The sequence below is a fragment of the Trichechus manatus genome, unplaced genomic scaffold, assembly GCF_000243295.1.
Source record: "Trichechus manatus latirostris isolate Lorelei unplaced genomic scaffold, TriManLat1.0 scaffold00148, whole genome shotgun sequence".
Taxonomy (NCBI): domain Eukaryota; kingdom Metazoa; phylum Chordata; class Mammalia; order Sirenia; family Trichechidae; genus Trichechus; species Trichechus manatus.
In genome coordinates this window covers 2,964,928-2,977,463 of record NW_004444084.1, presented here as the reverse complement: position 1 = coordinate 2,977,463, position 12,536 = coordinate 2,964,928, and the positions used below count along the sequence as shown (strand labels likewise).

General features: G+C 36.5%; 1 protein-coding gene across 1 annotated transcript in view; it reads right to left on the bottom strand.

The window, feature by feature from the left end:
• Nucleotides 1–2,234: 2,234 nt before the first annotated feature.
• ANGPTL5 (angiopoietin like 5) overlaps nucleotides 2,235–12,536 on the bottom strand; it is a 23,584-nt gene continuing 13,282 nt past the window's right edge. Inside the window, exons 5-8 of the mRNA XM_004385867.1 lie at nucleotides 11,386–11,486; nucleotides 9,444–9,564; nucleotides 7,045–7,230; nucleotides 2,235–3,151 (exon numbers count right to left, since the gene is read on the bottom strand). Of these exons, the coding sequence (XP_004385924.1) occupies nucleotides 2,832–3,151; nucleotides 7,045–7,230; nucleotides 9,444–9,564; nucleotides 11,386–11,486 (728 nt within the window). The 3' untranslated portion in view covers nucleotides 2,235–2,831. The remainder of the gene's footprint in view (nucleotides 3,152–7,044; nucleotides 7,231–9,443; nucleotides 9,565–11,385; nucleotides 11,487–12,536) is intronic.

Sequence of the window (12,536 nt, the reverse complement as noted above, 5' to 3'; positions counted from 1 at the left end):
GATGCCTACTGGAACAATCCTGTCCTGTTTTTGTAAATATTTTGTTATTGTCTGCTGTCTTCGGGGCATTCAATAGTTATTTTTCTTGTTTATTGATTGTAGATTTGTTTGTTTCATTCTTTTTTTTTTTTAATTTGGCTATGTCTGAGCAGGCGGGCTGTGTGTTCTTTATTGTTTGCTCGTCTGTGGGCATGATACTTTTCGCCTCCTCCAATTGGCAGTGTCAGTTGCTAAGATATGGTACAGCAGGGCAGGTCTAGCTGAAGAGGAGTTGCTAGGATGGGTTGTTTGTGGCACTTACTACAGCCACCAGGGCGGGTCAGTAATCAGTGCGGGGCAGGTTCCGGAAGGCCGTGCCTGTGCTGCTTGGTGGTGTGATGTTAAGTGCACGGTGCAGGTAGGCAGGATGAAAGGGGGAGATTGTGATGTGTGGAGCTAAGATGGGTATGGGAGAGAGGAGAGAGCAACAGGAGCCAAAAACATACAAACAAATGAAAAAGAGTGCTAAGGGAGCTTGCCGTTGGAGTGGAGAGATGAGAGACTATGAAATGTAAACAAACAAGAAGGAGAAGAAGAAGAGAAAAGAAAAGAATGAATAAATAAAAATTAGAAAGAAAAGAGAACAGCAAAGCTCCCAGGGATCCCACCGCTGTGGCTATGAGGTCTGGGGAAGTTGTTTCCCGGTGTTGAAGTACAGCCTGGCTAGAATGGGTAGCGGTATTCAGCATCAGGTATTCAGGGGACAGGAAGAGAAGAAAAGTATAGAGAGATGAGAAACTGAGTAATGAAGAAAAAGGAAACAGGAAAAAGAGGGAAGAGAAAACAAAACAAATTAAAAAAAAAAAAAAAACAAGAACAAGAAAAGCCCCCAAAAAAACAAGGAAAAAAAAAACCCAAAAAAAAGTAATGCTCTCAGGGATCCCTCTGCACGTCTGTGCAAGCTGAGGGGGTAGGTCCTAAGCCGTGTAGCACTGCCCAGCTAGAACAGGCTCCCAACTTGAGAAAAGAAAACAATTTTTTAAAAAAAGCCCCGGGATCACACCAGCATGACAGCACAGACCAGGAAGCAGTTCCACACTTGAAAGGAGCTCCACAGCCTCTTAGGAAGAAGCAAAGATGGTACCCGTAGCCAGGTATTTGAGTGAAAGGAGGGGGAGGTGGTGAGAGATAAGGAAGAAATCAAAAGAACCAGAAAAAAGCAACAGCAACAGCCAACAAATGGCACTCAGGGAGTCAGCCAGTGTGGGTGGGTGGAATCCAAGCAGCCGGTGCTTCCTGGCCAAGTGACTGTGGCCACAGGAAGCAGAGGAGGCCGAGTTGGGGTGAAGAAGGGTAGTGGGTGGGAAGGCATATATCACTGTTTACCAGTTGTTCTGTCTCCTGGTGGAAGCTCCGTGAAGCTGCTTTCTCGTACCCCCTGTTTGCTGGTCTCTGATAGGAGTCCAAGATGGCAGATCCACACTGCGTTAGCTGATAGGGGACCTCTGCATAAATCTCTCCTCGCTCTCCGTTCTCTGTCAGTTTCCCACTCCATTTCGTGCTTGGCTGAGTTCTTTATCTCTTCTTTTGATGTTTTAGGGTTTCAGGGTTGCTTTTTTCTCTGTTTGGCTTAGTTTTTCAGATCTTTGCTGTGGAGGGATGGCGTGGTGGTTCTGCCTAGAGCGCCATGATGCTGTAAATCCTCTCTCACCTCATTTTTCAGCTACTTCTCCTTTGTGCATTGTATAACCCTGCATGGCACAAACATTTAAGTGCTCGACTATTAGCCAAAAGTTTGGTGGTTCAATCCCACCCAGAGGTGCCTCAGACAACAGTCCTGGTGATCTGTTTCCAAAAGGTGACAGCCTTGAAAACCCAAGGGAGCATTTCTACTCTGTACACATAGGGTCGCCATGAGTGAGAATCAACTCAATGGCAACTAACAACAATAACTCTACTGTAGACAAAGTACTTTTCTGTTCAAAACTAACTCTTAGTTGTTTCCTTCTTCTTTCTTATTAATAACTGACACTTGGCCCCAGTGTTCCATGTTGTCTTCTTCCATGGAATCCTTACTGTTCCAACTCCTTCCAGCTCAGTGGAAAAAGTGGAGGTGACAAGTTTGCTCCTAGAACCATACCTAGACCACTGATTCGTCTCTCTTTCTCCACTGTCCTTCACTTAAAGTTCATACCATTCCTATTGGTTTAAAAAGAGTTAAAAAAACAACTGTGTTTTAGAATGCAATTGATCCAGATATAAATATACAGTAAATTTATTACAAATAAGAACAAAATGATTAACCATGATAAGATGTAAAAATAAGGAGGACTTTATTTTGGCAGTAAATTCTTATTATTGTGGTATCACCTGGAAATAGTAAGGTTTTTAAACCGTGTGGGGTTTATATATTAATCTGCACAAAAGTTATTCCATGTAATTGTCTTCAATAGAAATTATTTTCAGATTATATAGTTAACCACTTAGAATTAGCAGTGTAAGACTCTCTTCAGTCTTCCTAACAATTTACTATGGTGTATATGCTTCAAAGAAAGGGGAAGTCTTTGAAAGCACTGAAGACCTCAAGAAGACAAGTTGTAATTCACTCAGAACAAACTTCATTACACATTGTTAATATGGTTAGTAGTAAAAAACATACACTGAGTTATGTTTTGTTTTACAAAACTCTATAAAATTAAAAGATTTGAATTAAACTCAGAACACCTGGATGCTACCTGTCGTTAAATATTGGCTAATATATTTGAAACACTAAATAAAAAGAGAAACTATGTAGAATCTTATATACATTATCAAAAATAACTATTGAACTTGCATTACAGTTTAAAATGAGATTACTTAAAATATGGATTGTAAATTCTTCTAACTTTCATGGAAACAGATTTAATCTTGACAGGTGAGTTGTTTTTGATCCATGTACCCCACTGAATTCCAGTTTCAGGTAATTTTCTGGGGAAGTGATGAATGCCATTCAAATTTGCTAGGCCACACTGGTTGAACCACCAACCGGTGTTGTTACTGAAGTGACTGCAGCTCTTTACAGGCTGACCGTGGACCAGGCATGTAGGCTGACACCCATCATTATCAACATCTGATGTGCTGAAAGGCATTGCATTTTGATTATCTTCCTTTCTGAGGCCCCGGAATGCATCACCTGGATGAAATAGATTTTTTTTTAATAATTGAATTTAAAGATGCTTTTCATTATTTTAATTGATCATTATCAGCCTATTATGCAAAATCATTGCATCTAAAAATAAGGTTTAAATTCTTTTTCTACTATTTATTATGTTAAAATCTCTCTTCCAGATTGCAGTATACCAAAATCTGGTGATGAATTCCTCAACATGATAAGCATCGTTAAGTGGTCTTCTGAGATAAAATCACAACCACAAATGGAAGTTTTGGCTGTGTAGGCAGAATCAGGTGGTTTAGGCCAAAAATAATGATGTATATACCTATCATATTTCAGAGAAGAGTCATAATTTAGATTTAGATTTGACTTAATTTAATTAACTAATTAAATTAATTTAGATTGATGATTAAAAAAATCAAATCACTTACACGTGATAGGTTTTCCTCCCTCCTACCATTTTACTTCACTTTAGATAGAGAGGTATAGAAGAAGGTGAAATACCTACCTTTAAGAAACATAGATTTGTAGTTGCAGAAGATGCTTGGTTTTATTTAGGAGCCACTAAGTTTATATAAAGCCAAAGCCCTCAAGAAAAATTCAGTTACTCCTGAAATGTGCCTTTTCTTTGTAGCTCTTCACGTGATACACGGACTAATTGGATAGCAGCTAAAGCAGTACCATTTTTAAAGGGCTTACATTGGACATTGTATGTACAGTATCCCCGATCTTCACAGAAACCCTTCAAGATTAAGTATCTTGTCCAAGGCAACCCAGTTAACTAAGTAGCAGAGACAGGAGTTTTGTTTTATAAAACTCTATAAAATTAAAAGATTCCAATTAAATCCATAGTACTTAAATTTCACCAATAGTTCAACTTTGGCTAATATGTTTTGAAACACTAGCTTAAAAAAAGAAGCTCTGTAAACTCTTGGGAGAAACCAAAGCCCATATTTATTTCATTATGCTTCTGAGTGTTTGGCATCTCTTGAGACGCATCTTTGAGGACCATGGAGAACTTCATCAGCACCCGTGGCCCATCTAATACCCCACCTCTGCTGATTATCAAAGCCTCTGACTGCCCTTCATTGGAAACAAAATAGCCACATTTCAGGTGTTTGTCAGGGAGATATACTCTTCCATACCCTACAGGGCAATATCTTTCAAAAGTTCAAATGAGAGAGACAATGCTTATAGGGCATTGCCTGAATTATGTGATGATTTCACAACTACTCTTCCTTGAATAAGTCCAACCACCAGAAAGATCATCCGTCATATTGGCTCCTCACTGTATTAAATTTAATAACTTATAATTAAAATATAATTCAGAGGTCTGTTTCTTAAGAAATAGCCCTTTGAATCTCACCACTGTGTTTTCTCTGAGAGTGTGGTTGGAGAATATGACACATTGTTTTCTCTGAGAACTCAGAGACATCTCTTTCAAGTTTTAGAATCAGAAATATTTGTGCTTCTCGTGAAACAACTGTACTACTAAAATGTTCAAATTTCATATTTCTTTTTTGCTCTGATCTAAAAGCCAAATGTGCGGCCTACCTCTACCACACACATGATCACACTTAACTGTTTGGTTTTGTCTGCTTCTATCCTTACATTCCACTGACTCCTTTTCCTTTAGTTGTTTTGATCATATTAAGTGATCAACAGCTGAAAGTTATTTAACTGCTTTGTTGGAAAAATGTAGAGAAGACCGTGGCAAAATATGAGGGTTCTGTAATGAAAAGAAACTTTGCCATTACAAATCTTATCCTCTAATTAGATCCAGTTGTCTTTCAGAGAATCCAGGGATGGATTATCCAATAAGCAAGGTACACACAGGCTTACTTGTGCTTATTTACTAATCCGCAGTGCACAGTTTCACCTGTTTTTCACCACATCAAAGGGCGATGTGGTGAAACCCTTGTGAAATTGTGCACTACAGATTAGTATGTAAACACAAGTAAACCCGTGAATACCTTGCTTATGTAAACCTGTGCACACCTTGCTTACTGGTTAATCTGACCCTGGAAGAACCCATACATAAACTTTTCCTAACATATTATGTTTCACATTTAGATCTTTACACTCTCAGAGATGAAGCACTGAAAATTGTATTCAGGTAGTCCCCAATTTACAGCATATTCTAGTTACAACGAACCACACTTACGGCCTTCGGTTTTGGGTTTGTTTTGGGGTTTTTTTGGTACATTTTATCATTAGTAATATGTACTACATACAGTGCTGCAGCATGTAATTTGTTAATGTTATCATTCTCCAATGTAATGTTTCCAACCCCCAATGACGAAGATTGGATTTATAAAGATACTGATAATAAAAGGTAATAATAATGAAAACTAAAAAAAAGTAAGAAAATGAGATATTTGACTTCCATTAGAACCAACTTACAGTGAATGGAGGCCAGGTAAGTCGGGGACTACCTGTATTGTAACTCTTTAAATTTTTACCTTCATATCAAGACTTAAATTTCAGACTTTCACCTACTATCCCAAGCCTAAGCCCCTCAGATGTCACAGATGGCAACCATACCGGACAATTCTCTGCTCTGTAATTTTCCTCCTTCCGTGCCTTGACTGCAAGCTGCTTCCTTTGCCAACCTTCACATGCCAAAAGCTTGTCCATTGCTCCTAGTACAGACCAGTGGCTCTCAACTGCAAAGGTGCCAACATATTCATCCATGGAATGTGGATACCACAGAAGTGTAACTAGGATATGGCAGGTATGGCAGGTAGTGCACTAGCCCTGGGCGCATGGCGCCACTGAATAGTTTCTATTAACCCAGTAGGGCCAGCGGTGTATCTACAGAAAATGGCGCCTATGGCAAGCACTGAAATTGCGCCCCTCTCCAAACATTGGATGCTCATCTTTTAGATAACTTTACCATAATATCAGCTCAAAAATACAAGTCAAGCTCATTAATCTTTTAGTTAACACATTACCATGCCTGAGAAAGGATGTTGGGATGTACCAGGTTAATAGAAACTGCTCAATGGCACCAAAGGTCCAGTACAGTACCCTAGATAACACCGTTGATACCTGAGCCCAAACTTAGTGAATCAGATTCTCCAGGAGCATGTACTTTAAAAAGTGTCCTAGATTAAATCTAATATTAACTTCTTGTTGAAAACTACTCTTCCCTGAAGATTTTCCAGATATAACACTTAGAATCACTCTCTCTCTTTTTAACCCCCAAAGCTCTATCAGTATTCTGTGTTTCGATTTTGCCTACCTCCCACTCTATATTGTGTTCAGTTAGAGAGCTGACAACATATCTCATTCATTTTTGGACTTCTAACAAGTAATATTTATGATCAGCAACAACATGAGAGTTGAATTTAGCATTTCTTAACTCAAGTACCTTTAAAATTTCAGCATCAAAATACAAATTTAACATGAAATACTTTGAAGTGCTAACAAACTAAAATTATTTGGAAATGCGTAAATGCACTAAAGCATAGTGAAAAGAGCACTAAACTAGTTGCTCTATATCAACCTGCATTCTTGCCCTGGCTCAGATGTAGAAAACTGAGAATCTTGGGCAAGTCGCTTAGTCTGTTAGGTTTCCTCACCTGTGAAGTGAGAAGAATGGAGATCAGCTCAAACGGTCTATAATTTCTAAATGTCAGCCTCTCTGAACCTTCCCAGCCTACCTCACAGGCTATATATGTCCAAAGAATCAATTGAGATTACATACAGCAAATTGTAAAGATAGAAAACACCTCAAAATTAAGATTTGGTACAATGATCACAAGACAGTTTCAAAACTCAAGACATGGCAATTTTCTCAGTTTTGTTATCACATGTGTGTCATATATTAAAAGAAATGCATTTTTATCTTCACCTAATATTGAGTCAGTTGTACTTAAGTCTTTTGGATAATTTTAGGAGTAAAAACTTACCAGCATTTCCCGAATACCGTCCTAAGTGCATTTTAAAAAATCTTGTTTCGTCCTCTAGCCAAAAATTATCATAGGAGGCATATGCTAATGTGTCATCTTCAGATTTCAAAGCCACATACAGCATAAAACTGGTATTCTTCTGATTCACAATATAAAATATCTTTTTCAGTCCTAGCCAAAATTCTCCTGTAAAAGAAGATGCTTTGTTTTAATATATTTTGATACAAATTAGAATAGCTCATTATTGTTTGGTGTTACTTAATGTTTCAGTAACTCTGAGATGGTTCACATAAATAATTTGAGAAGACTGGATGACTCTAGTTCAAATTATCAATGTTTGTATGATTTATTTTTTTAAAAATCCACCCACTTCTTCTTCACTAGGTTGGGGATACCAAACTCTCTTTCATTTTTATCTCTCCAAAAGTTCATTTAAAGATTAACAGAGTAAATACCCAAGTTTTACCTTCAGGCATATCAACAAAAAGAGAGTTGAAATTTTATGACAGGTAACAAAATGATGTGTACCAGCAGATGTAGGAGGTTTAACCTCCAAATCAGCAGCTCCTAAAGAAACATATGCTGAAAAGGCTCAGTGGAAATTTTTTTTTTTTTCTGTCTTGTAGAATACTTTCTGAACAAATATTTCTTTGTTATAATGGAGTTTGTTAATTGCCTATGACTGCAAACATCATGTAGCCACATTGGAGTATCCCCAGGTTTAGTCAATATTTCTAGAAGCATTGTAGATCTAGGATGAATTCTTAAACTCCTTAGATCGACTACATACTTCTTGCATGCGTATTCTAGCTAATGGCATTCTATCTCCCTCTACGTACCATGCCATACCTTAAATGTGTACACTTCTGTTTTGAGATATATCCCTCTACCTGAATTACAGAATTACTGAAAGTAAGGGTTTAATCAAAACAAACTTCAAGGAGTAGAGAATAGTGTGATAGAGATGAAACTCTTAAAACTATAGCTCTCCAGGGTTTACAGGCACACTTAAACTACATAATCCCTTAGAATTAAAAAGTTTCCTGAAGAAGTATAGGAAGAAAGGGAATGTAGTAGACTGGGTCCCTAAGGGATCTGTTTAGTCTCTCAATCTTTAAGTCTTCGATTTATGTGTCCCTGCCTTCTTTCCCGTCTACCCCAATGCCAAACTTGAGATTTAATTATCTATTTTCCTTAATCCCAAATTTGGAGCCTTGGTGACACAATGGTTAAGAGCTTGGCTGCTAACCAAAAGATCAGCAGTTCGAATCCACCAGTCACTCCTGGGAATCCCTACGGGGCAGTTCTACTCTGTCCTATATGATAGCTATGAGTCGGAATCGACTCAACAGCAAAGGGTTTGGAAGTACAAAGCAGCATCAGTTTATATGAAGGACATCTGTCTGAAGACCTTATTATTCAAAACTCACATAATTTCCCCCATACACAGAAAGTAAGTAAGATGACAATTCAGAGCCTGTAGATCTACGATTACTTAATTCAAAAGGAAGCACTCAGTGGAAAGTTAGAGATAACGTCGAGAAAATAAAAGTATATTAACTGCACTCATACCAAGACACTTATTTGATTTTTCTTATCCGTAGCATTTTATTACATTAAATGTCTCTTCTAAAGTCATTGGCATCTAGTAGGGTTTTCTAGCACCAGAACTAGCACCACCACTTACTGACCCCTTGGATGATGTTATTGTGGGAAGTTTAAAAAAGATTTTAAATTACAATAGCAGTAACAATTAAAATAGCAGCACAAATATTACCAAAATCACCCACAGAAGTTCCAAGTAATGTAGAATTCTGCAGGGTTCAGAAACAGTGGTGTTTCTATTCTCCAGCAAAAGTGGTGCGGCCTTGTGGCAATAATGTAAACAGATATTACAATTCACCTGGGGCATACATTTTTTTCAAATTTTGAACATATTAATTTGTATTGATATTTTTATAAAATACTACATCCAGTTGACATAATTTGAATTTGTATGGCAGTGTATCTCAATTCTCCATTTTGTTTGCTTATACAGATACAGCATACACCTCAAGAATTTCAAGGTCCATGACAATCCTGCCCACTGAGTTTTTTATTCTACAAATAGTAGGTGAGCACTTACAATATGACAGTACACTGCTGGTTACATAGTAGATACCTGATAAATTCCCAGGTTAGAATTTTCACTCAGATTATATTTTGACAAATATCTATAAATAAAGATATCCAGATCCCAACCAAAGACCTACTTACGACAAAAGAGTGCTTTAACTCAGATTTCGATATTCATGAAGATTTGACCTGTCTTATTAGAGATGTGATCAATAGGGACATTGTCTATAACAGTCATACTAAAAAGGAGAAAAAGGATAGAGGAGAAATACATTAAGTCTGACCTAAAAGGTCACCAAATCCATCCAGATAGTCACACCACAACCTTTGGAAATCAATTACTCCATCAATCCTTTTTTGTATCACAGTCCATCCACCTCCTCTGTAATCCATGTCACACATTACCTAAAATTGATACAGAGAAGAAAAAATATATATTATTTTCATTCTTCTCTAATACTGTATAGCTTATGCTTCATCCTTAAGCCTAAAGAAAAGATCCACTGAAAGTTTCCAATGCAATTGTATTCCATTAATATAAGTAGATTTTTAAAAATCCTTAGAGACAATACTGTTTATTATAGAACAAACTTGTAGCTTACCTAATTACCCTGTATCAGTTATTTTTTAAAATGCATAAATGATTGTAGCATCTTAAGTTTATCCTTGTATTCCTCAACTCTAGATGTATTTTTCAGCTTAGTAATAACAGTGCTGATCTGATGTGGCAGAGTGCCATATATATTTCTTGGAAAATTGTTTTTTCCTTGCAATTAAAACATTGATTTTTTTTATAGTGTTAAATATGCCTGAAGCTGATTGCTCTCTTCTCCAACAAGCCTAGAAGGCCTGTGTTCAGATGGGCATCTTCAGACAGAAAGGCGTATCTGTGCCCACATCTCAGCAGGCTGTACAGGTGCCTCTGTTCATGCTGTGTAAAATGTCCCTGAGAGCACCCTCATAAAGGACCCATAGGAGTGACATGGGGAAAAAACCAGATAATCTCTCTCCTTCAGAAACTTCCCACACGGAGACAGAGAAAGGCAACGTGGAAAAAGTCAGGGAGCCAACGCTTTCCCAAAAGAGAAGTAATTATTCATCCTACTCCTCACAAAATTAGAAGCCTTCCCTTTCCACATCTGTTCAAGCCCATTTTTTAATCTGTAGGAGTAATTTAGGTAATTTTTTATTATTCCCCACTTAATTCCCAATTTTTTGACATCTTGTCAATAAGAATTCAAAAAATAATGTTAGTAACTCTAAGAAAAACTGGTAATATCTACTCAGAAAAAAATATTTTATTGTCTCATAAAGACTAAGATGTATCAATCAGTATCATAAACTTTCTTGTGCACAAAGAAAAATTACCCAAAAAAATTAAAGCTATGTATAAATATATCACCTATCAATAATACATAATTTCTAGGAGATATTTCTGCTAGAAATCCTAGCATAGAACTACTAAGGTTAGAGATATGAATATTTTATTCAGTTTAAGAAGAATGGATCAGCATTTCAATCTTCGTCACACAGCAGCAAAAGATTTTTTTAATTATTAATTCCTTATGTAATCACATAAAATTGTTTGTCTTCAAAGAAAATTATAACCATATGTAGGCAAAGAAATCAGAAATATTTTTAGTAAGCCCCAAGCCAAAACAGACAATTATTCTCTAATATCCATAAGGTAATTAAAGCAAATAAGTATTTATATAGCAAAGTTCTGCCTGCAGTAAGGGCAGTATAAGATTCTGCACCAAATGAAGTTACTTCAGAGAGTGTAACCATGAAAACTCAAATAGAAAAGTGAAAGATGAATTGTCTAGCCTTTTACTGGTTTAGGGATTAGAATTAAGAAAACCAAAATTTTGAAACTGGAAGTTTTATTAATTTATAAAAAAAATTTTCAAGAAAAAAATTTAAATATTAAAACAGTTAAAATGTTAATGTTAATTAAATTGTTTGGATGTTTATCTTATTGCACATAATAAGGGAAAAAGGTCCGTAGGTGGCACAGATAGTTTGCATTCAACTACTAACCTAAAGGTTGACAAACACCCTGCCAGTACCTTAGAAAAAAGGCCTGGTGATCTGCTTCTATAAAGATTACAGCCAAGAAAACCCTATGAAGTAGTTTTACTCTGTGATACATGAGGTCACCATGAGTTACCATTGACTTGATAGCAAGGGGTTTGGTTTTTGGTTTTTAATAAGGGAAAACTTTACCTCAAATGGGTAACTAGCTCCTTCTGGGTGGATTATGTATAAGCCACTTGGTGTTTTGGTGACAGAGCCAATGGTATCTTTAATATCAGTGCAATCCAAACCTAGAAAAGTAAAATTATTTAGAATATGTTCAAATGTACGTTTAAGACTTAATCATTTTATAATAGAGAATTAATAGTGTTATCTGAAATTGGTATTAGAATCCCCAGAAATAATGTGATGGACTTCTTGGAAATGAAAAATAATGTCAATTTTAGAAATAAAGAGAAAATATATGGAAGAATGGGGATTTAAGAATTTATGCTATAATGAGCCTTCACTAATAAAATCACTGTTAATGATTGGTATTCTATACTGTTTAAAAGTTTCATTTGGAATCAACACTTATTTAACATATTTTAAAATTATGTATCCTCTTTCCCAATAAATAATGCCCTTTCAGGAATCTAGGTTTATCTTAGTAGGCATAATGTGTAAAGGAAACTATATAAATGGAGAGAAGGAAACCCAGGGGATAAATGAATTAACTGCTATTGACACTCATTTGACTACCCTGCTTGAAACGTCAGATACTCCAGTGTGTTTAGGGACTACTAAACCCTGGTGGCGTAGTGGTTAAGAGCTATGGCGGCTGACCAAAATGTTGGCAGTTCAAATCTACCAGGTGCAATAGAATTCAGCAAAATATCAAAAAAATAATTCACCATGATCAAGAGGGATTTATACCAGGTATGCAGGGATGGTTCAACATTAGAAAAACAATCAGTGTAATACATCACATAAATAAAACAAAAGACAAGAACCACATGATCTTATCAGTTGATGCAGAAAAGGCGTTTGACAAAGTCCAACACCTATTCATGATATAAACACTCAACAAAATAGGAATAGAAGGGAAATTCCTCAGTATAATTAAGGGTATTTATATAAAGCCAACAGCCAACATCATCCTGAATGGAGAGACTATGAAAGCATTTCCCTTGAGAACGGGAACCAGACAAGGATGCCCTTTATCACCACTCTTATTCAACACTGTGCTGGAGGTCCTAGCCAGAGCAATTAGGCTAGAAAAAGAAATAAAGGCATCCAAATTGGTAGGGAAGAAGTCAAAGTATCTTTATTTGCAGATGATATGATCTTATACACAGAAA